The 23,689-nt window shown below is 34.4% G+C and overlaps 1 protein-coding gene across 1 annotated transcript; it reads right to left on the bottom strand.

Annotated features, from left to right (window-relative positions):
- Nucleotides 1-1,567: 1,567 nt before the first annotated feature.
- On the bottom strand, nt 1,568-23,335 carry LOC132559981 (neuroglian-like). Its single transcript, XM_060224627.1, has 23 exons — nt 23,249-23,335; nt 22,529-22,637; nt 21,780-22,150; nt 21,114-21,242; nt 20,553-20,655; nt 19,781-19,965; nt 19,278-19,409; nt 18,941-19,099; nt 18,269-18,450; nt 18,035-18,125; nt 16,041-16,328; nt 15,393-15,763; nt 14,697-14,925; nt 14,125-14,261; nt 13,562-13,793; nt 13,167-13,295; nt 12,445-12,627; nt 11,854-11,973; nt 11,243-11,401; nt 10,770-10,907; nt 10,143-10,218; nt 8,093-8,116; nt 1,568-2,469 (listed from the first exon to the last, which is right to left on the bottom strand). Exons 1-23 carry the CDS (start codon nt 23,310-23,312, stop codon nt 1,896-1,898), a joined length of 4,185 nt encoding a protein of 1,394 aa, XP_060080610.1. The 5' UTR covers nt 23,313-23,335; the 3' UTR covers nt 1,568-1,895.
- Between the last annotated feature and the right edge of the window lie 354 nt (nt 23,336-23,689).

The following is a 23,689-nucleotide window of genomic DNA, read 5'->3' as shown; positions in this document are numbered from 1 at the left end:
TATATATATTAATCCTCCATTTATCCTTACTACAAAATTTTCACAGATCTCTCATTGATACTCAAGATAACCACAAGTACGCCATTTTGTATCTTTGTTCAACAGAAAACCATGAAAAACCAATTAGATTATATAAGAAAAGATTTTATTATCATTATAAAAATATGCACATCTTAGATACAAATATGTTCATTGCTGCAATCTATCATGTATGGATGGTTATAGATATTAGTCGGAGATGGTGGAGAGATACTCCGTCTGATAAGTCAGGCTAAAACCAATAATTCCTGTTCTAGCTACAAATGAATCTCCCTTTGATCTGAAAATGAAATGACTATTACGAGAAGAAAACATCCATTTAATGACACATGTACTTAAAATAATCAAAGAAAAAAATCAAATATTGATCTAAGCGAATGATTATTATTTACAGAGAAATTTCTTTATTCTTTCATCGGTACATATATTTACATATGTATATCAATGATATTTACAGAAATAGGACAAATGTGAAATTTTCAAATCAAATGAAACCTATTTTTATTTGGTCAAACGTTTTGAAGTTCTTGGAATTTGTAAACATGTACATTGCTATTTATGTTGACTTCACTTAGTTACAGCAATCAATTATTATTATTATTTTATCCTTGTTTTAAAATTTATCATTATTTTTCATTTCCTTTCTAAAAAAAATTTTTCACAAAATACTGTATAAAAAAACTATATAACTTTGATACTTGGTTATAGGCTATTTATAGGACTGCTGCTGATACAGAAATGTACTCTGATATGTGGATAAGTCTAACACTGTTTTGTATATCTATCCTGGTAATATATCAACCTGATACATTTTTAACATTCAATAAATGTTTTTAAAACACTCCTAAAATCTGCATAATAATCAGATATACGTGTGACAAACATTCTTCTGAACAAAAATGAAATCTTGTTATCAACTTTCACTCAAAGAGTGTTAAAATTATTATGTATATTTCGTCATTAAATGTTGTAAAAATGATAATATTATTCTTGGTGATGTGTTTGCTTAGAAATTGTAGACAGAATCTAAGGACTTGTTTTTAAATCTATTTCCAATCACAATTACAACCAATCTTAAAAACAAAAGTTTGATCATCATTTTTATCATCATCAATCTTTGACAAAGGAAGACTGCAATCTTTATGGGATTAAAACTCAAATAAATGGACAAAAATCATCAACTTATTTAACATCTACTTTTCGTAGATTAAAATGAGGCTATTTACATAATGATTACCTGTGAGAATGACAGTGACATTGGTACATGGCACACTTTTGAGCTACTCTTTCATACCAACAAACATCCTACACAGATGTTCTACTGAGTCTATTTACAAATCTCCCTGTACAATATGCTTTACAATTCTATTTACAACTGTTTAAACAAAGGGGAAATTTTTCACTTCTTCCCAAATGTAATTGAAAATGTATGAAATGTTTTTTGAAAAAAAAAAAAACAGCCATCATACTGTTTTTTATTGCATTTTCAAGCACTACAGAGATTGATGTTACTTTTTTTCTAGGTTAACAAAATTAAAAAAAACAATGAAAGCAATAGGGAAAAGTATATGTTCTATTACAAAACAGAAGGAAAGTAAGTGAACAGAAATACAGTTATATCTGTCAAGTTTACTAGCGATAACAGCATATTGCAATTTCACTTCGGCAATCACTGGATGAAAATGTTGTACATGATGCAAAGATGGAGAAATAGCCATACAGCTGTATTGCTTACTGCAAGGCATTGCTTTTGTAAACCACTTCTGCACAGTGTTAACATAATCAATCTGATTATTTATCTGAATTCACTACGAATGTCAGCTCTGTAGATAGTGTTCGCCGCAGGATGTAAATATTTATACACTCGTAGAGGACGCCCCTGCTCCACCACTTTCTACTGGGTAGCCATCAGCGTCAAACTTGGAAGGCTCCCGCCTATATTCATCATCCATATCGCTGATGCGTTTCTTGTCCTTGCTGTTACTGCGCTCATAGCCTGATCTTTGGTAGGGCTCGTATGCCTTGTCGTCATCTTCAGGGTATCGATCATCGATATCACTGGGATACTTATCATCAGGGTCATAATCACGTCGGTCGTAATCCTGTTGGTCATAATCACGGCCGTCATCATGGTAGCGGTTGCCATCACGGTCATAGCCATCATCACGATCATAGCTATAACGGCGACCATCACGATCATATCCATCATCGTAATCATCATCGCGATAATAGTCTCGATCTTTGTTGTCATAGTCACGATCCCTATCATCATAATCTCGGTCATCATAATCACGATCTCGGTCGTCATAGTCACGATCTCGGTCGTCATAGTCACGATCTCTGTCGTCATCATAGCGACGGTCATCATAATCATCATCGTACTTCCTGTCATCAAAACCTCCATCATCTCCTTTGCGGACATCATCAAAGCTGAAACATTAAGAAATAAATCAACAAATTTGAAAAAACCAATGATATCTTGCAGAATATGTGAAAACATTCACATCAAAGAACAGGTAATTTGAAAAATCTGAACTTATACTTTGATTTTTCTGTTTTGGGTTATTTTCAAAATATGAATACTCTTTTACCATCTTATTCTGATAGTTTCTTGTAAATTGTTGGGACACATTGACTTTTTAAATGACCCAACTGAAAAGTGAACTACTAGAAATTCATGCACAAGTTTGATATCACATTTGAAATTCGAAAATTGAAAATTTACAAGTGATAATAAAATGCAATTTACATAACCAGTGAAAAGATATCCTTTTATTTTCAGATAAGGCATTACAGTGAGCTGAGTATAAGATAATGCTGTACTGTTACACATATAAATATTATAGTTGAAATTAACATGATACAAATGTGCGAAAATCCCTAACCTATCCATCCCCTTGCCCACCCCTACCCCCTCCTCCCCCTATTTTACTATTACACTTACTGTGTCTTTGTTGATTATAACTAATACTTGTACACAAATCAATCATACTCAACAGGAACAAAATTCATTATGATAAAAAATTTCATGCTGATAATGAGACAAGCATAATCAAACGACTCAGCTTAATTAATAAGTTACATTAACAACAAGAACACAAAAGATTCACTGTTATACATATATACAAATATTACTGGATTTTAAAAAGAGCCTTTATATCTATAGAACCTGGAAGCCTCTACAGTCGTGGAATAATACTAATATACAGCTGGGTTAATAGTTACTATTAATTAGCATGCAAACTGAGATTTACATCAATTAAACAAATCAAAACATTCTTATGTTTTAGTTTTTTTTGGGTTTTTTTTTAATGTTTTGAAACACACATCTGCTGGAACCAAAAAGAGTGGCGAATAACCTGTTAACAGATGTTTCCTAAATATTATCAAAAGACATCTACCCCAGTATACACCAACATCTACCTCAGTATGCACCAACATCTACCTCAGTATACACCAACATCTACCTCAGTATACACCAACATCTACCTCAGTATACACCAACATCTACCTCAGTATAACTATACACCAACATCTACCTCAGTATAACTATACACCAACATCTACCTCAGTATAACTATACACCAACATCTACCTCAGTATACACCAACATCTACCTCAGTATAACTATACACCAACATCTACCTCAGTATACACCAACATCTACCTCAGTATACACCAACATCTACCTCAGTATACACCAACATCTACCTCAGTATACACCAACATCTACCTCAGTATACACCAACATCTACCTCAGTATACACCAACATCTACCTCAGTATACACCAACATCTACCTCAGTATACACCAACATCTACCTCAGTATACACCAACATCTACCTCAGTATACACCAACATCTACCTCAGTATAACTATACGCCAATGTCTATATAAGACACCACTTAGTATTTCTCTACCCCAGTATACACCAACATCTACCTCAGACCTCAGTATACACCAACATCTACCCCAGTATACACCAACATCTACCTCAGTATACACCAACATCTATCTCAGTATACACCAACATCTATAACAATGAACATTCAACCTGACCTCAGTATACACCAACATCACTACAACTTCAGATAACACCAACATCAACTTCCTGATAACAGTATAACACTGACAACTTCTGATAACAATGAACATTCAACAATGACAACTTCCTGATATACATTCAACACTGACAACTTCCTGATAACAATGAACATTCAACACTGACAACTTCCTGATAACAGTAACTCATTAACACTGACAACTTCCTGATAACAATGATACATTCAACATCTACAACTTCTTGATAACAATGAACATTCAACACTGACAACGTCCTGATAACAATCAGTATACACCAACATCTACCTGATAACTATACACCAACAACACTGACAACTTCCTGATAACAATGAACATTCAACACTAACTTCCTGATAACAATGAACATTCAACACTGACAACTTCCTGATAACAATGAACATTCAACATCTGACCTTCAGTATACACCAACAACACTGACCTTCAGTATAACATTCAACACTGACAACTTCCTGATAACACCAACATCTACAACCCAGTATACACCAACACTGACAACTTCCTGATAACAATATACATTCAACATCTACTTCAGTATAACAATACACCAACATCTACAACTCAGTATAACTATACACCAACATCTACCTCAACTATAACATACACCAACATCTACAACTCAGATATACACCAACATCTATAACAATCAGTATACACTGACATCTATAACTCAGTATACACCAACATCTATCTCAGTATACACCAACATCTACCTCAGATAACTATACACCAACATCTATAACAGTATACACCAACATCTATAACTCAGTATACACCAACATCTACAATGTATACACCAACTTCTGATAACAATCAGTATACACTTCAAACATCTTCACCTCAGTATACACCAACATCAACCTCAGTATACACATTCAACATCTGACAACTTCCTGATAACAATGAACATTCAACACTGACAACTTCCTGATAACAATGAACATTCAACACTGACAACTTCCTGATAACAATGAGCATTCAACACTGACAACTTCCTGATAACAATGAGCATTCAACACTGACAACTTCCTGATAACAATGAGCATTCAACACTGACAACTTCCTGATAACAATGAACATTCAACACTGACAACTTCTTGATAACAATGCACATTCAACACTGACAACTTCCTGATAACAATGAACATTCAACACTGACAACTTCCTGATAACAATGACCATTCAACACTGACAACTTCCTGATAACAATGAGCATTCAACACTGACAACTTCCTGATAACAATGAGCATTCAACACTGACAACTTCCTGATAACAATGAACGTTCAACACTGACAACTTCCTGATAACAATGAGCATTCAACACTGACAACTTCCTGATAACAATGAACATTCAACACTGACAACTTCTTGATAACAATGCACATTCAACACTGACAACTTCCTGATAACAATGAACATTCAACACTGACAACTTCCTGATAACAATGACCATTCAACACTGACAACTTCCTGATAACAATGACCATTCAACACTGACAACTTCCTGATAACAATGAACATTCAACACTGACAACTTCCTGATAACAATGAACATTCAACACTGACAACTTCCTGATAACAATGAACATTCAACACTGACAACTTCCTGATAACAGTAACCATTCAACACTGACAACTTCCTGATAACAATAACCATTCAACACTGACAACTTCCTGATAACAATGAACATTCAACACTGACAACTTCCTGATAACAATGACCATTCAACACTGACAACTTCCTGATAACAATGACCATTCAACACTGACAACTTCCTGATAACAATGACCATTCAACACTGACAACTTCCTGATAACAATGACCATTCAACACTGACAACTTCCTGATAACAATGAACATTCAACACTGACAACTTCCTGATAACAATGACCATTCAACACTGACAACTTCCTGATAACAATGACCATTCAACACTGACAACTTCTTGATAACAATGAACATTCAACACTGACAACTTCCTGATAACAATGACCATTCAACAATGACCATTCAACACTGACAACTTCCTGATAACAATGACCATTCAACACTGACAACTTCCTGATAACAATAAACATTCAAATATGAATAGAGAGAGAAATTTTCCTTAATTTTTCTAATCATTTAAATATTTTCTTTGTAATGCAGTTTTTGCTAGTGTTGTCTCACTTTGGTAATTTTTGTGGATTGCTGTTGTTGCGTTGAGTATACAAATCACTGAAAAAACAAACAACACTGATGATAAAATAAACAGCTTTCACATGCAAGCATATTCTAAGGGAAAGTCAGCTTTCATTTTTATAATGTTTCAGTATACAATATGGAAAATGTCTTTGTAAAATATCTCTAGTTTAAATTTGTTACAAAGTAATTTTTGGTGTGATCACCAGAATCTGAATGGGCTACTCAATTCATAAAGAATAGAATCCATCGTTTCCCACCCCCCACCACACCCCCAACCTCTCCCTGCCCCACCCCCCACCAACTTCCCTATTCCTCCCCCAACCCCTACTCAGTTGCATCACTCATGCAAATACGAACCCTGTGGTACTTGCTTTAACAGAACACATGAAGGGACAGATCCTATAACAATATTCCTGTACAAACTTCACTCAGTTGGGAATAATGCAATGATATGTTAAGGCGTTATTCCAGCTTTTTCCTATTTATCCTCGTGCAGTAAGACTGACGGGTCAACATTTAATTTCTCACTCAAAGTCAGAGGTGTCAGAGCTTACTACAGGACAATAAAACAGCATGCTTGAAATTCTATTGCACACCTGGATAAATACATTTAGATCATTGGTGTCAAAAACAGAAAATCTACAGTATGGAAGCTGTTATGTCCATCCTTGAGATTTATAAAAAAAATCTTTATTTTAAATGTTCAACAATTTTAAGGGTTACAGATTCGAAAAATGTTAGCATCACACTCGTTAAAAGCTCCAGACAAAATGTCAGCTACCAGTTACAAACAAAAGTGATTTCTAAAAAAAAACAACGCAACAAACTCCAGTGCAGCAGATGTTGTGTAACAGCGGGGTTTTTTTATTCATAACACAGGAAATTAAAAGTCACATTTCACTTTACTGATACTACAGGGAAACAACTGCTGGTGTGAACCACACACATTTGTTTTTTATAAATGGAAAGCAAACAATAAACATAACTATTAAATACCAAGCAAGCAGTAACTTTTAAAATTCACATTTTTTTCTACTGTGGATACTACAGTGTTGATAAGGACCAGGTTGACACAGCCATGACAGCCAAGCAGCAGTTTGGGGAAATTTTAGGAATAGAAAGCAGCAGGATTCACTACCCCCAAGCAACACAGCATTTAGAACCTCAGACATACTAAATCTGACAACTTTTTACTGGGACGTGTCATCAGCATGGAAACTCAAAAAGACAAAGTATGGAGTGGACACACACCACATCAACTCGTCACAGAAACTAGGACTGGTATGCCCTTCAGTAAAGAGTTCCAATGGCTTACAAGAATGTTTCAACCTAGCAGACAACAATTTGGCAGAGTCAAGGCAAACAGATGGGAAGAGTCGAGGTGATAGATGATGTTTTGAGTTTGTCAAACACTACAGTGGGTACATAGAGGATAATTATAGCAAAACCAGGGCTTCCTTCTTAAGATCAATAAGAATCTTTATCAATGGTGCTGTCCATTGATTTTAAAACTTAAAAGAGTTATACACACTAAAGTTTAAATGGTAAGTTATTTTCATTAATTAAATTTCAATCCTGGATAAATGAATTGAAACATTAAGATGACTATGACTGTATATTAACTGGAAGGAATAAAAACTGATAAAATTTAATGTTTTTGGTAAAAGATATGAAACGTGTTAGTAGTGTTGAACTAAGAAGCAGAAATCTTGAATGAGCAAGAGATTCGACAAACAGTTTTGACCATTGTCATGGGAAATTCGTACCTGTCACTAGGCTCCAATCTACGCCTGTATGGAGGAAGGAAAAATGCCAGTTAATGTTTAATCTTCCGAGTATATTTCAATGATTTCTCTGAAATCTTTTCATTGAAATAATAAATGTCTGCCGTATGTATTTAACTTGGAAGCTGCAGATGCAATTCCAGGTTTAGTATACACAAGCATAGTACAAAATCCTGTTTTTATTACAATTTTGCCAAACGTAATCAAGAAAAAGTGAAAGCATTTTGTGTCATAAGGTAACATGTACATAATTCTCCGACTGTAACAATACTAAGTAAAATGGATTGAAATTGAAAACAAAAAAATAAGAAGCTGTCTTCATATAACTGCTGAGGTCACTCTTTGCTCAATGTTTTGCAGTGACTCTTTACTGAAGTTCCTTAAAATAGAATATTCTAGAAAGCTTTGTAATAAGAAATTACATATGGCTCTTTTGGTGAATTTGCCCCGACAAGAAAATCATTTTGGTAAATACCAATATTCACATTCTAGTTCAAATTTTGTGGGGCAGACATTGAAAATATCACTAGTATGCAGTGAAGATTCCCTATTCCATATGAGCCAATACAAAACCTCAATACGCAAGAGAAGGTGAAAGTTTAAATTCATGTGTTATTACAAGTTTCTATGGTTGTCTCAAAATATTCATCCAAGTTCGAATCTTTTGTAATTATATACATGTCACCTTTTATTCTTTTTACACTTGTTAGTTCATTGGCTTAAATAAGATGCTGTAGATTAAACTTGCCCTTGAGTATTTGTTTGAACAAAAACTAGTAACATCCATATGTTTTATCTATGATCTGGGACATTTGGGACAGGAATATGGAGAGTTAATCCACAATCTAATTTAACAATTATTTGAACCTATTATTAGGAAGCAGCTAAGCATAGATATTTAAAAAACTTTCATTGAAGAAAAAGAATATGAAAAAAAGAACTTCTGAAATCCAATATGATGATGACAAATGATGTGTACATACCAGCCATGAAGAAACTACAACCACATAGATCTAATGATCATACAACAGCAGTAGAACAAATCAGAACTTATTTCACAAAAGAGTTCCAAAAAGGGGACTTAAAATTGCCATATCCTGAAAAGTAAGTTTTAAAAAAAAAAACCTTAAAAAACCAGGTGCTACAAGAAACTGGGAAAAAGGATATTTTTTTGGTAAGGGATTGAGGTTCTTAACATAAGCAGAACAAGCCGCACTGGTTGTATATTGGATGTCAGAAGTTCTTACCACTTAACAAAACATCTGTAGTCTACATCACCAATAGTCTAACATGCAATATTAGAATACATAATGCTGATGCATAAAGACAGAAACTGAAAATCTTAATTGTGACATTGTCCATTTGTATTTTGAATCAATACGTGTCGTTTGAATTTCAAATCATTCACCATATATCAGTAATGAGTACTAAAAATTGGAGGAAAAAAATTATCAAATATTTTCTCTCATGCATTTCCAAATTGCCCACATAATTAGTTTTTATTCTTTTTGTTAAATTATTTGTGATGCAGAAAATTAGTCTAAGTCTATAACTACATATCAGTGTACAATATGAACCATCAAACAGAACAGTAAAGCATATCTACATGTAACTGCAGAGGCTTCCAGGAACACTGGGTGAGGTATCGGAGAAATCCAGATTTACTGGAATCTCTTAAACTTTTCAGTAAGTAACAAAACTCAGATAGTGCTTGAACTTAAAAGTGTCCTTGACCATGAAGGAGATCTTTACATTTAAATAATACAAAAGCACATCATGATACAAGTTTGTTAAGAATATTCAACTGAGGACGCCCTAACACATAATTAGAAAACACCAACAATCACAGTCAAACTCTGATGAGTTGAAAGTTTCTTTCTTTTTTTCTTTTTTAAAGAGGGTTAATTTCACAGCCCTGTAAACAACATAAATTAAAATGCTGAAAGTAATCATTAAAATTAATGTATAACAAATATTAAACATAAAAGAATATAGAATTAAACATTAACAGAAACAATGATTAGAAACCTACCTTTCTTTATAGTAATCATTGGAATGTCCTCGTGGTTCACCTTCCCTCGGGTACATTCGTGATTTATCTGGTTTAGCTGAAAGGAACATAGATAAAATTTTTGAAAAAATTGAAAGGTTTTACTCTTGCACCTGTAACAAGGCCATACAAGAGGACTGATCTAATGTTACATGTCTTATTGTATACAACAAAAAATAAAATTTCTTGTATCTTGTACACTAGTATCTAGAATGACTAAACTATCAATTAATAATATAAATCGAGATACGAAACATGTCAACAACTTGATGCACAAATAAATCATGAATCAGGAAGGAGCTGTTTGTGTTGTCTTCACTGTCGACCTACACTCTACTCTTTCTTAGTGAGGACTTGATATACTTTTTGTATCAACGGCAGTTCCCGGAAGAATTTACCGAATGTCATCGATTGTGGGACGTTGTGTCTCCACTCCCCAGTATTGGGCAATAAATTCAAGCCAAGTCAATCAATCGATCTGTTACTCGAGATTGTTTCAAAAGAAAGTGAAAGCAAATGCTTTATCACTTGCCTGTAAGTTCACATTCTTACATTACAATCACAAGTCATTGTCACCTGGGCTGACTACAGAAGGACAGCAGACCTTACCTCTGTATTTCTCTTCCATTCTCTCTTGGGCCTGCCTTCTACAGAAGACAATGAGGGCGGCAATCGCAATGATAATGAGAAGGGCAAGCATCATTCCTATAAACCACCCAAAGTTGGCTCCTAAATTATAAGCAGCAGCTGAAATAAAAAATATTTACGAAATCAGAAGCTCGCTTATCAAGATGGTTCAAGTATAAACATGTAGGTATTTTTTCCTTGTTTGGTTGAGATCATAAATAAGAAAAACACACTCACACTAAATATATCGGAAAAAACGTTATGTAATGACTTGTTGTTTGAGGTGGAAAAAAAACTTAAGGCAGAAGTTGTGAAAAACATGAAAAATTATGCCAGTATTTGAGGGTTATTCAGGTTAAATATTGTTGGAAAAATGGCAGACAATTTACAGTTATTTCTGATAACAAGTTTAAGAACAGTTCATTCAGTTTCCAACAATACTTAATCAAGCATACCTATTCCAGTAGTGGACACATATTGGGTTCCGCTGGTAGATCGGGACTTTCCATTGGTGACGGCCAAGCGGACCTCGTACTTAGTACCTCCTTCAAGGTTGGCCACACCCTTCCAGTTGTTGGAAACTTCATCTGTTGTCTGTTGCCAATCGGAGGCGCCTAACGGAAAGCAAGGTAGCATAGATTCAGTCTGGTCAGACAAAGCACAATTATTAACTTACACTGAGGTGGACAGAATGATCTCTCAACCCAAAATATATATCATTTTAAGAATGCTTGGGGTTGTCTTATCATTCTGTGCCTCTGCTGAAAATCTAGGTAATATTACAGATAGTTCAAGTCTGATATCACATTAGGGCAGGTTATCAATATCATTTGTGGTAACGAATCTTGAAAACAAAAAACAAGAAAATTTCACTATTGTCGTTTTTTGAGTTTGAAATTTTTATGTTTACTAAGCATGGAAATTTTGGAATAATAAATCCAATAGTTTTTATCCTTTAATTTTCTGGGGTTTTTTTTCTTTTTCTTTTTTTTTTGTGGATTTCTTTTCCTCTTTACATCTTTGCATAAATTCCCAGTCAGCAGTGTATCTTTTCTTTGTTACTTACCATCTTTCCGGAACTCGACATACACCACGGTCCCTGCTTTTGATGTAATAACATTGTTCCAAGTAACATTAAAGAATGTCTCATTGACATTTTTGACATTGAAGGAGGGAACAACTTGGGCTGAAATGACACAACAAAGAAATATTTATACAACACAGTCCAACTAAAATGAACTTTACCTAGAATATTCACCTCAAGGTTAAACTGCTAGGTATAATTTACCTGTTAATTGTTGAGCTATTGAGAACAGACCAACACATATATCTATAAATCCCATATCTACACAGACTCTCTCTTTATCAGTCTTACCAAGGGAGGCAGGGTTTAATGGTCATCCTTTCTTGCTTAAATGCCATATTTGCACACCCCTGTAAATTTTAAGACTTATTTTTCCAACAATTTTCTACTTTCAGCTAATCTTTAATTAACTGAACTTATATTTATGATCATCTCCAATAAAAGACTTTTTTTCAAATTCTAATTACTTCCATGTTCATCTGTCCTGTGTTCAGACAAGTGATATAAAAATGAAATGATGTACATATGGCTGACAGATCTTACATCACCAGTGTAAAATTAATCTATACATACAGCCTGCTGCAGCAGTGGTAACCTCGATGAAGTAATCCTCTCCACGTCCCATCGTTGTTCGTCCCCAGATGTGTACACGGTACTTCTGTTTAGCCACCAGGCCATTCAGTACCGTTCTGTTTGTGTATGGGTCGTTGATTTGGGGGACACGGTCTTGCATCTTTCCTAGATCCAGGCCACCAACTACAACACGCATTCCTCAAAATAAAACTCTCTGGCATCCCCACCTTTAATATGACTTTAATCCCATGACACATAAATATGATGTACCGGTTGATGACCCTAATGACCTTTTATGTATTGATGGGCCATTAAGATTCTTATAATAATAATGATAATATTACTGAAGATGTGAAAAAAATACAGCCACTAGTCTATTTTCCAAATCATTTGGAAATTTCTGAAATTCAAACTTTGATCCAAGTATACAAGATTTCAGTTCAGCTACATACAAGTACAAATTTGGCATCATCATCCAAAAGCCCCCATTATAACAGGATTATATAGAACAATTTCAATACTTTTATAAGGAAGTGAATTCATATTGTCATTGAACTGGTGGAGGAAAATATAGTTAGTAATTAAAAATAATTCAACTTTCTCAACTTCTCACAGTAAAAAATTGTGTCACTGCAGTCCACATGTAGTGTTTTATGCTATCTTAATTGAGATTCGACAGAACTAGAAACCTTTCCTGAATTAATGTGTTAGAGAGTACTTACTTGTTTGGTAACCAATATCGTATCCAATAATAAGACCATTTCTATCTGTCTCATCTGGTTGTTCCCATGACAACATGACAAAGTTGCTACCTATTTGCGACACAGTGAAGAATCGAACTGGGCCAGGCACTAAAAATGGAATATCGTCAGATTAAAACAAACCTACTGACACTGAAAGTCACTGTTGTCAAGCCCTTCTATTTTCCACCATTTTTAGAGGGTAAAAAGTTTAATAGAGAATTCCAAATAGTAATGATTGTCTTTAAAATACTAAATGAGAATGTGATTTTTCAAGATTCTGAAGACAAAATTTGATACATTAAAAATTTTGACAGCATTACTTTGAAATAAGTGGATATAGTGCGATATATATAAGTCAGACTGTGAATTCTTACCTCCAGGAAGAGTCTGTAGTGAGATAACGGCACTCGGTGGGCTTACATAATATGTATTCATAACAACAATCTGGGCCTCCATGTAAGTGTAGGGCTGAAGGTCATCTACAGTGTAGGTCAAGGTCGTCACAGCCCTTTTTCTCCGGTTCCCATATTTCAGTTTAATTTGAGACTTCAGCACCTCTCGCTCCCGGAATGTTTCTGACTTTGCACCTCGTCTCCAAAACTGAATCTACAAGTTCAAATAGTAAAAATATTTTTCGCATCAATTCAGGTTGTGATAATTACAAGTCATAACTGATAAGTTCTTCACAAATTTAACACAACAAACTGACAGGAGAATGACAATGAATAGTTATGGCAATATCTGAGCGAACGATGATATTGGCTATAAATAGAAACTGACCCCTGCTACTCCTGGAGACAAACATTGGCTATTGTTGGATTTTGAAAATTGTTATTATTATCAACTAACCTTGACCATAGCTGGAAACTGACCTTGGCCATTGAGATTGACCTTGGCTTTTTTTAATAGCTGAATTTGATAATTGTTCTAAACTGACCTTGAAACCCTGGAAGAATCCTCTAATTGGAGTGTTGGGGGTGACGTTGTTGTAGTTCATATCCCAGTCCCATGTAAACACAGCGGCATTGTCTGTCACTTCCTCCACAGCAAAGTTACTTACAGTAATCTGGGGAACTGGAAAAAATACAGAGGAAACTTTCTTAACAATCAATATATTAAATGTAAAGTTGTGATATTTTGTCATTTTTTCAGAATTTTAAAATTTTGCTTCACTTTATAAAAGGAATGAATAAAAAATATGTATTTTTCACATAAATTAAAAAACAGACTGGGTAAATTCTCTTTTAATTTTATTTTCAATGTTTTGCTGGGTTTTTTTTTTTTTGGGGGGGGGGGGGGGGGGGGGTTTATAAGAAAACCTTTTACAGAAAATCAAGTTTAACAATTTTTCTAAGATCAAAACTTTCTATAGAATTTGAACTGTTCCATTATGTATCTGCTGTAGAAGTTTTTCCCTTGATCTTTTAATCCAGAAGTGATAACCAATGATATATAGATAAGTTTCAATATTTAATAAAGAAAACTTATATATCAGTAAACAGAACTTACTGTCCTCTGCGGAATAGCCTTTGTAAGTGACTAGTGGAGCGTTAGATTCTCCGATCTCATTCTTCGCCTTCACTGTAATGTCGTACGGAACAAATATGTCGTTTGTTGCAATGTCCTTTCGGGTAATGGTGTAATTATTGATGTTGGACGTATGTATAGTGATACCATCTTTTATAACGGTCAGAATGTATTCAAATTTATCACCAGCTTGCTGAATCGGAGGCATGGGCTGTTGGAGAGAAGACAAGGCTGTAAATTTTCGCAATTTTACTTTCAATGATTCATCTGCTGGTATATATTGCTAATTCTACAGAAATAGATTTCTATTTTTCTCCCATCATCTTATCATTGGCCACCATTTTTTCTTGACTTGCAAGGAAATGAACAGAAAGGCATTCAGTTGCTAATGAAAAAACGGTCCCAATTACATGTATGTGTTTTTATGGTAATAGATGTCATTGTTCTAACATTTGAATCCGAATTCAGAGCAATATTAAATGTAGATTATTTTGTGTTTTGGAAATTTTCACCAAAAGTTTTAGATTACAGAAGAATTACATTGGCTTAGTAATTAACATCAACAATTCTAAACATTATATTTAACTTAGTTACAATAACTGAAGTGTTTTCTGTTTCATTTTCCCAAAACAAGATGTTTTGATCCGGGGGCATAATAATGAATTTTGTGATACTTACCGTCCATTCAACCACCAGGAAATTCCTCAAGTCTCCAATAGTACGAACATTGCCAGGGTTTTTACTGGGTCTCGTAGGATTAGTAGTACATCTGTCCCCAGTATGAGCACTTGGTTCGCTCTGACCTCTCTTGTTAAATGATAAAACACGGAATGTGTAAACAACATTTGGAGCAATGCTTAAGGTGGCTTTAGTTTGAGTGGATCCTACCTTCTGAGCGTAGGTCCACTTATCGGGTGTGAAGGTCGTGTTGTACTCCACCACGAAGTACTGGACTGGTGCATTGTTAGAGGCTCCTTTTGTCCAGGTGACCTCTGCTTTGTCCTGGAGGCACTTCACTAATGTTACATCAACTGGAGGATCAGGTTTGTCTAAAAACACGAAAATATGACTTGTTGAAAATCTGTTTGAAATGAATTTTTTCAAATGCTCGCAGTTCACATCTACAGCAAAATACAAACATATTGTAACAAAAACAAGTCTTTTGTGACAGCAATAATCCAACTTTTCAAAAACATTGTTTATTTAAAAAGAATTTTAATTTTTTATTACTTCATCTAATAATTAAAACACCAATAATATTATCGGTAAGAAAATGGTTTCTGACTCACTGAAAAACTGTTTAATATCTTCAATACAACTAGTTACCTTTAACTGTCAAAATGGCTGAAGCTGTTGCCACCGATAGGCTATCTTGGACAACACAAGTGTAGAAGCCGGAATCCCTGCTGATTGTACCACTGATAGTTAACGAGTTGTCTTGGAAATTCTGAGTCATACGTTGATCATTTGTAGTGATATTCTTTCCATCTTTCTGCCAGGTGACACCCAGGTTCAGTACTTCATTAAAATCAGTAGTTCCGGTGCAGGTGAATTTTGCGTCGGATCCAGCATTCACTTCAAGATCACCTGGCTTAGACTCAATACGGGCTTTCCCTGGAAAAAAAAAATAGATCTCTTAATTGTGAGCTTTGAACGTTTACCTTATAGATATTTGAGATCGTGATCATACGCTCCCGTTTCTCAAGTGACATGCCATATATAATGAGGCCAAATTTCAAATAATTTTACTAGTTTTTCATGGGAAATTTTTATTCGACCATTAGGCCTTATTAAGGCTTAATATACATAGTCATAAAAGTATCAGATGTGAACAATTTATATATCCGCAAAAGAGAAAAAAAATTTTCACTGTTTTGATAACTTGCCACTTTTTGTAACACGAATAAATGAACTGTCTTTTCTATACAAATGTAGATCACAAACAAAGCGATGAATATCAAAGCTTTCAAAACATGCCTGCAATGTGTCAACTATTGAAACACAAAAAACCTTTCTTGAAAACAACTTACTTACGGTACCTTGCGTATTTGGTCCAGACAAAAAATCGCGAAACTTCATAACAGCAAAATTATACAACTATGCACGAGGATTAAATTATTCATAGATACAAAATCATAAATTTGTATAAAAAGTGTTTATGATATTGAATCATTTATAGATACAAAATTACATAAACAAAACCGTAACTATTGAAAATATGAAATTATTTATAGACACAACAGAACAGTAAGTATTCATGAACTATTCCATATACAAATTTATCTTAACAAAACCATAAGTATTGACCATATTGAATTATTTATATATACAAAATTATATATATAGAACAGTAACTATTCAAATGTTTAAAATATTTATAGATTTATAGATATTAAGTGATATGAATAGAACAAGTATTTATGATATTAAATTATTTATTGATACGAAATTAAATAAACACAACAGTAACTATTTAAAGAATTAAAATATCTATAGAGTTATAGATATGAAATGATATAAATTGAATTGCGACTTGTGTTATATTGAGTTATTTATAGATATGAAATATAGATATAAATATAAAATCTATCAAGAATTGCAACTATTGACGATATTGAAATATTTATAGATATGAAATTATATTAAAATAGAACTGTAACTATTGACGATATTGAAATATTTAGAGATATGAAATTATATTAAAATAGAACTGTAACTATTGACGATATTGAAATATTTAGAGATATGAAATTATATTAAAATAGAACTGTAACTATTGACGATATTGAAATAATTAGAGATATGAAATTATATTAAAATAGAACTGTAACTATTGACAATACTTATTTCATGGATACCACAATATACAGTTAACCTCTTGTCAGTGCAATTAGTTCAAATACATGACTTTTACAAATCCTTCCAATTTTTGTTTCACTTACATTTTGAAACGTTTGATCACGTTATGAAATTACATGTTAATCAAGGTATGACCAGGATATTAGTGTCACAATAATCCCTCTATGTGATCAGTACTCACATCAACAAAAAAAGACCAGGAATCAAAACCTAATTGACCATCATAAGCACCTGATACTGCCAGATCATAACAGATATGGCACTTAATTAGCATTGATGCAGTGAGTTTTCTTTCATGTTCATATTCTAATTTATTTTCACAAGCATAATTTCAAATAATTTGAACGGGTTCAACCATACTTATTTAATTTTGTTCGTACTGACTGAAGGTTTACTGTAAACAGAGCTAATACGGTTTAAAGCATAAAGTTATTTGTAGATAGGATATTGGATCAACTTACTGCGTACAGTCAGTGCTCCAGAGGCCTCCACAAAACCATAGGTATTGTTAGCTGTGCATCGGTACAAACCCGCGTCAGACAGCACCACACTCTAATAACAGAAGATCACACCAACGTAGACTGTGGTGTACAATTTTCCCGTCATTATCTAAAACTGCATTTGTATTTATGTAAATACTGAGCTTTTGTGGTAAGAATATTTAGGATGGAAAACTGTATATAGTATATACATACTTCAATATGGAGGTCCCCGTTTGGTCTGATCTGGTATCGACCCCCAGTGATCTGTTGGCCCTCTTTGTACCAGGTGATAATGGGGTCCGGCTTGCCACTCGTCTGACAGGTCAGGTCTACAGAATTGCTCTCTGCTACTTTAGCATTCTCGGCGGGGCGTTTTACAAATTGTGGTGCTTCTCCTGAACAAATGAAAAAAAAATCGTTACTTTCTGGTTTGTTAAAAAGTTCTAAATTCTGTCCTTTGGTAATGGAAATTGTGGTCTTTGATATGAATCAGGCATGTCAACAAGTGAGAATGTACAGTAAATATAACCAGTACAATAACACTAACATGGCAATGCCTAATGTGAAGACTGACACAACTTGTTTGGGACACAAAGATACATTATAAAAACATTGAAATATTTACAGGAGAGATTGAGACACTTGCTCTGAGCACAAAGACACTAATTTGGAACACTGAGACACTTGCTGGGAACATATATACATTAACTTGAAACATGTAGACACTTCTTAGAAACACATGGACACTAACTTAGAACATTGAGACACTAACTTAGAACATTGAGACACTTACCAATGAACATTTATGGAAACTCTGAGACACTATGTGGAATTTCAGGATGTTTGAATCATTGAGATCACAGTAATATTTAATGGGACACTTACTGAGTACATTGAGGTACACATCTGCAAACACGTAACCGTGGCTATTGGAACAGTTACACTGAATGACAAAAACATCGGTCAGTTTGAGGTCATCAATAGTCACGTTCATGTCATTTGGCTTCATGAATCGGTTAGACAATACAGTATCGTCAGTTGATTCTGAAAAGAAGTTCATAGAAATTAATTCACTTTCTCACAAGTTGTATGGAGTAGATTTTAAAGATTTTATTATCATACATACAAATGGCATAATTAAAATCACCATAGTTTTCTTAACATTACATTGAAGTGTGTCCTGAACGTTGCAAAGAATTATAAACTTTCGTGGATGGCTTACCATCTATAGGGACACCGTTGACAAACCATTCTGTCTTAGGTGTGGGGACCCCATCAGCCTTACAAAGGAACGTAGCTGAGGCTCCTTCACTCGTCTCAATGTCTTCTGGCTTCTGAACCCAGTAAGGTTTAGCTGTATTCAGAGGATGGGTAAAAGTGATACATAATATCAAGTGAATTCGTAGTACAATAACATAACAGTGATGAAATGCACATGTTTACTTATCACCTAGTGCATTGTAGAATAACATATGTCGTAATGAATCAAAAGGTAATAACTTCCCGCAATACCTCCCTGCCTGGTAATAAGCCCATCCATGAATAACGTTATTTAGAAAAAAATAAAACCAATTCTATTTATTCATAATAGGATAACCCCACATCCCGACTGAGTCAGACGTCACGTTTTAACTCTCTAGACTTAATGCAGAATTTTCACTTATTTACAACACACAATTAGCAAGAGAAAACCAGTTGCACTAAATAATTTCGGCTATCACTCACACTGTATAGAGAGGTCAATGATTCTGTTGGCTTTCTGGCCCTGGGTGTTTGTCCCGTAACATTCATATTTTCCTTCATCAGAATTGCTTAAAGATTGTATGGTGATTTCCTGTCCGCCCTGAGATATTCCAACATCTGGTGGGAGTTGACCGTTGGTCTTCTGCCAGAAAACCTCTGGAGTTGGACTAGGGAAAAGATTAGAAGTACATGCCGTGAGATTCAAACTGTATAAGAATGATAGCTAATCACAGAACAATACTAAACACAGGAAGAAATAACCTGTCAGTGTCATTGTTCTTGTAGTTAGTCAAGGTCATTCAAGGTTATCTATTTCAATGGTTGGAATTTTTGAATCCAACAATCAAAGCAAAAAGAACTTATAAAGAAAAATATGAAAACCATCTGTTGTTTTCTCTACCTTTTTTAATTTTGAAAGATTTTTTCCAACAACTTTATTCAATACTTGAGAGTTACAGGCCTTGAGAATGACATTTCAAACAGTATTATCAGTACAAATAAACTTTGTATGGTGATGGTGCAGTATCTTAGACTGACACTGTAGGTATGGTTTTTTGGTACTGTCAGTTGAATGCAAATCACATTCAAATAATTTCTTTTTCCTCAAATAATCGTCATTAATTATATTGTGCTGCTTCAATTATCATATTGACATCATCATTACTTGACAAAATGCTCCCAACAAGAGCTTATCAAACAGCCCAAAACAACATTAAATGATTTTATGTATAAGACTTGTAATCTTCATACTTACTTTCCAGCAAAGATACATTTCATCTTAAATTTTTCGCCCACCAGACCAAAATGGTCACTAGGTGTAGCCCACTGGTAGGTAGGACCAATCTTCAACTCTGCGGCTGTAAATATGTGAATAATTTGTGCAATTAAAGCAATCCGCTGTGACCATCATGGATATAGGTCTTAGAGAGATATGTCTATATGAAGAACATGTTTGGATAAAAAATAGAATAAATTATTTAAATGAAAAAAAGTTTCTTCTTTCAAGCAAAGACGTTATATATGTATATTAATTTGATCATCAAATTTCATGACGTGAAAGTAGAATGGAAAGTGAGGTTGCTACTTCTTTAAATATCATTTTCTAAATGTCTAAATATTCAGATCATAGGTTTTCTCTAATAATTTTCACTTTTTCTTTCTCCAATCTGAATTCTATATTGTAGTTTGCAATAATTTTTTTAAACCCGCTGCTAAAACTGTTGAATAATCCCTTCTGTATGAACTTTTTACAAGATGTATTACTTCTTATCAAACATTTCATGTTGTTACTGCTACGAGACTGTGGTAGCCTTACTTCCAGTTGGTATGATGTAATGCCCGTGGTCAAATTCGTTGTGTCTCATGAAGTAGTTGATAGCCATACAAACATAGGCTTTTCCCTCCTGGTAATCCTTTGCTTTTACATTTGTGATGTGAAGACGCGCTGAAAAATACATTTTCAATATTTATTACCCTGTGATCAGCGATTATCTTTTTTGAAGCAAAATCCTCTTACAAGTTACATATGTGAGAAACATAATTCCAGATCAGTTCAAATACTATCTCAGAAAACAGACTTCTCTTCAAATCAGTCACCATTGTTGTTAGTAGATGTTCTACCAAAATAGGATCTTGGCAATTTCACTGTTCAAAAGACTTATTTTATCGGTTTGTGATTTAAATCTACCAATCAGAAATATTCTGGAAATACCATTAACAATGCAGTCAGACAAAGCTATATCAGGGAATCCACCTATTTTGTTTCGCATTTAAAGTGAGCGAAAAGTGTGTAAATTTAGCTTGTTGTATTTTAGTGATGTTTTCCTTACATATATAAACTCTGTATGTTACCATGGTAATACGTAACAACATTATATTCAATCTGATACCACTTATGAAAATAAACTCACCATCCAGGCAAACCACTATCACTAAATGCCTGCCCTGTAACACCTGTGTAAATAAATCCCTAGTTTCTTACCTTCAAGATCCATGGTAACTCGGTTGTTGTAGTTGATGGCCTCATTTCGCCCGGAGCTGCCCTTTAACACCCATTCTACCTGAGCCTTTGGATAACTTGTTGGTGGGATACACTCTAGGGTCAAAGGTGTACCCAGCTGTGGACGATGATACTCATTGTCTCCAGTTGGAAACTCGTCCAGTTTACCTTCACGGAGATTCACATGGTTCGTCATAGATTTCCCAAATTCGTTTTCAGCAAAACATTGGAAAATACCCTCGTCCTTATCTTCTGGACTGTTTATTACAATTGTTCCTGAGTTGGCCAGCTGGACCATACGATTGTCATTACCACTAGGATTGAAGTCTTTTCCATTCTTCTTCCATGTATATCTACCAAAATGTAAATCAATTTATCAATCGACTTCCAGTAATTAATTACGCAAGCAAGGATATTTGTTAAAATTACTGTGTTTTTTTATGCCAAAAAGCAAACATGTTGTATCCTACTGTGAAAAACAAATTACAAGTCACATGCTACATAAGACCTTCAGATGACCTTGCAATGAAGTGCTAAGAAATATCTTTTAAAGTACCACTCATAAATTTCACAACAATTGTGAAATTTGTGAAACAATTGAAATCTCCGTACTGTTAGAAACTTTGAAGACCCAAAGATATCTGTAGCGCTATAAGATACAAACACACCCTATAAAACTTGTATGATGTTCAGCTTCCTACACATGACCTTGACATACTTCTGATACTTACATGACCTTGGGATAACCATCCCCAACACAAGGCATCATCACTGTCTCCCCAGGCTTGAAGTAGATATCTTTGTCTGGTTCTATATAAATACCTGGTGGACGATTTGGAACTGTTGACAACAAAAATAAGGAATAAATATTAAGCAAACGCATTGACACAGCATGTACAGGTGCGAGATCGGTGACCAGCATAATATTAGTGCCTAACAACTTTTAAATCAACAAATTGTACAAGATGTTGCAAGTGGGTTGATTTAATTGTGTCCTATTAACATCCAGGGCACTTTATGGACTAGCCAAGTTTGGTTGGTAGAGGAAAGCTGGTATTCCTGTAGAAAAAACACTGACCTGTGGCCAGTACCTGACGACTGCCACACACAAGCCTCAAACCCATGACCCAGAGGTGGAGGGTTTGTGATAAAGATGTTTCATAAGGTTACAGCTACTTTAAGGACTCAAGCTAGGGTGTAAACAAAAAACCAAGTTTGTTTTCAAACTGAAATAAGATAACCATTTCAGCATAATGTTGTTATTCAGAATCAATATTTTGTATTAAGAGCATCAGCTATCAGATTTACATTTTTGTTCCAGGTTTTAATACCTGTGAAACTGAGGGTGGGTTTAAGTGCTAGTCCCCGACTAGAAATAATTGAATTATTTGGATAATCTGTACAACAATGAATTATCTCCTCCATACAAACATATACTGCATTACACTTACTTGCTATAACTGCTGTACAACATAGAAATGTTAAAACCCCTATCCGGGCTACGGTTTTCTCCATCTTGGCAGGGATCTAATTTTTGTACCTGTATAAGAAAAAAAGTGAAATGATAACCATCTGTAGCACACATGCTGTTTATAGAGGTATACCGTTATGCCTTTTGTAAACAGTAACATAATCAGTTTAGGGGAGGGGGTGGGGATCATGTGGATATGCACAGATGTGTTTTGTTCAAATTACATATATGTTTGATGATTGTTTCTGTGTGTTGTTTGTGTCTGTGTGTTGTTTGTGTCTGTGTGTTGTTTGTTTCTGTGTGTTGTTTGTGTCTGTGTGTTGTTTGTGTCTGTGTGTTGTTTGTTTCTGTGTGTTGTTTGTTTCTGTGTGTTGTTTGTTTCTGTGTGTTGATTGTGTCTGTGTGTTGATTGTGTCTGTGT

The sequence above is a fragment of the Ylistrum balloti genome, unplaced genomic scaffold (genome assembly GCF_031769215.1).
Source record: "Ylistrum balloti isolate Yb309-2 unplaced genomic scaffold, AGI_CSIRO_Ybal_v1 Utg371000, whole genome shotgun sequence".
In the NCBI taxonomy this organism is placed as follows: Eukaryota; Metazoa; Mollusca; class Bivalvia; order Pectinida; family Pectinidae; genus Ylistrum; species Ylistrum balloti.
This window is presented reverse-complemented; position numbering and strand designations above follow the sequence as displayed.

Coding starts and splice junctions, on each gene's coding strand:
- LOC132559981 (XM_060224627.1), bottom strand. CDS start 23,312: ATGGAGAAAACCGTAGCCCGGATAGGGGTTTTAACATTTCTATGTTGT. Junction 19,410..19,780: donor CATTGACCTCTCTATACAGT/GTGAGTGATAGC, acceptor CTCTGAATACAG/CTAAACCTTACTGGGTTCAG. Junction 2,470..8,092: donor AGATTGGAGCCTAGTGACAG/GTACGAATTTCC, acceptor TTAATGTTTCAG/CTTTGATGATGTCCGCAAAG.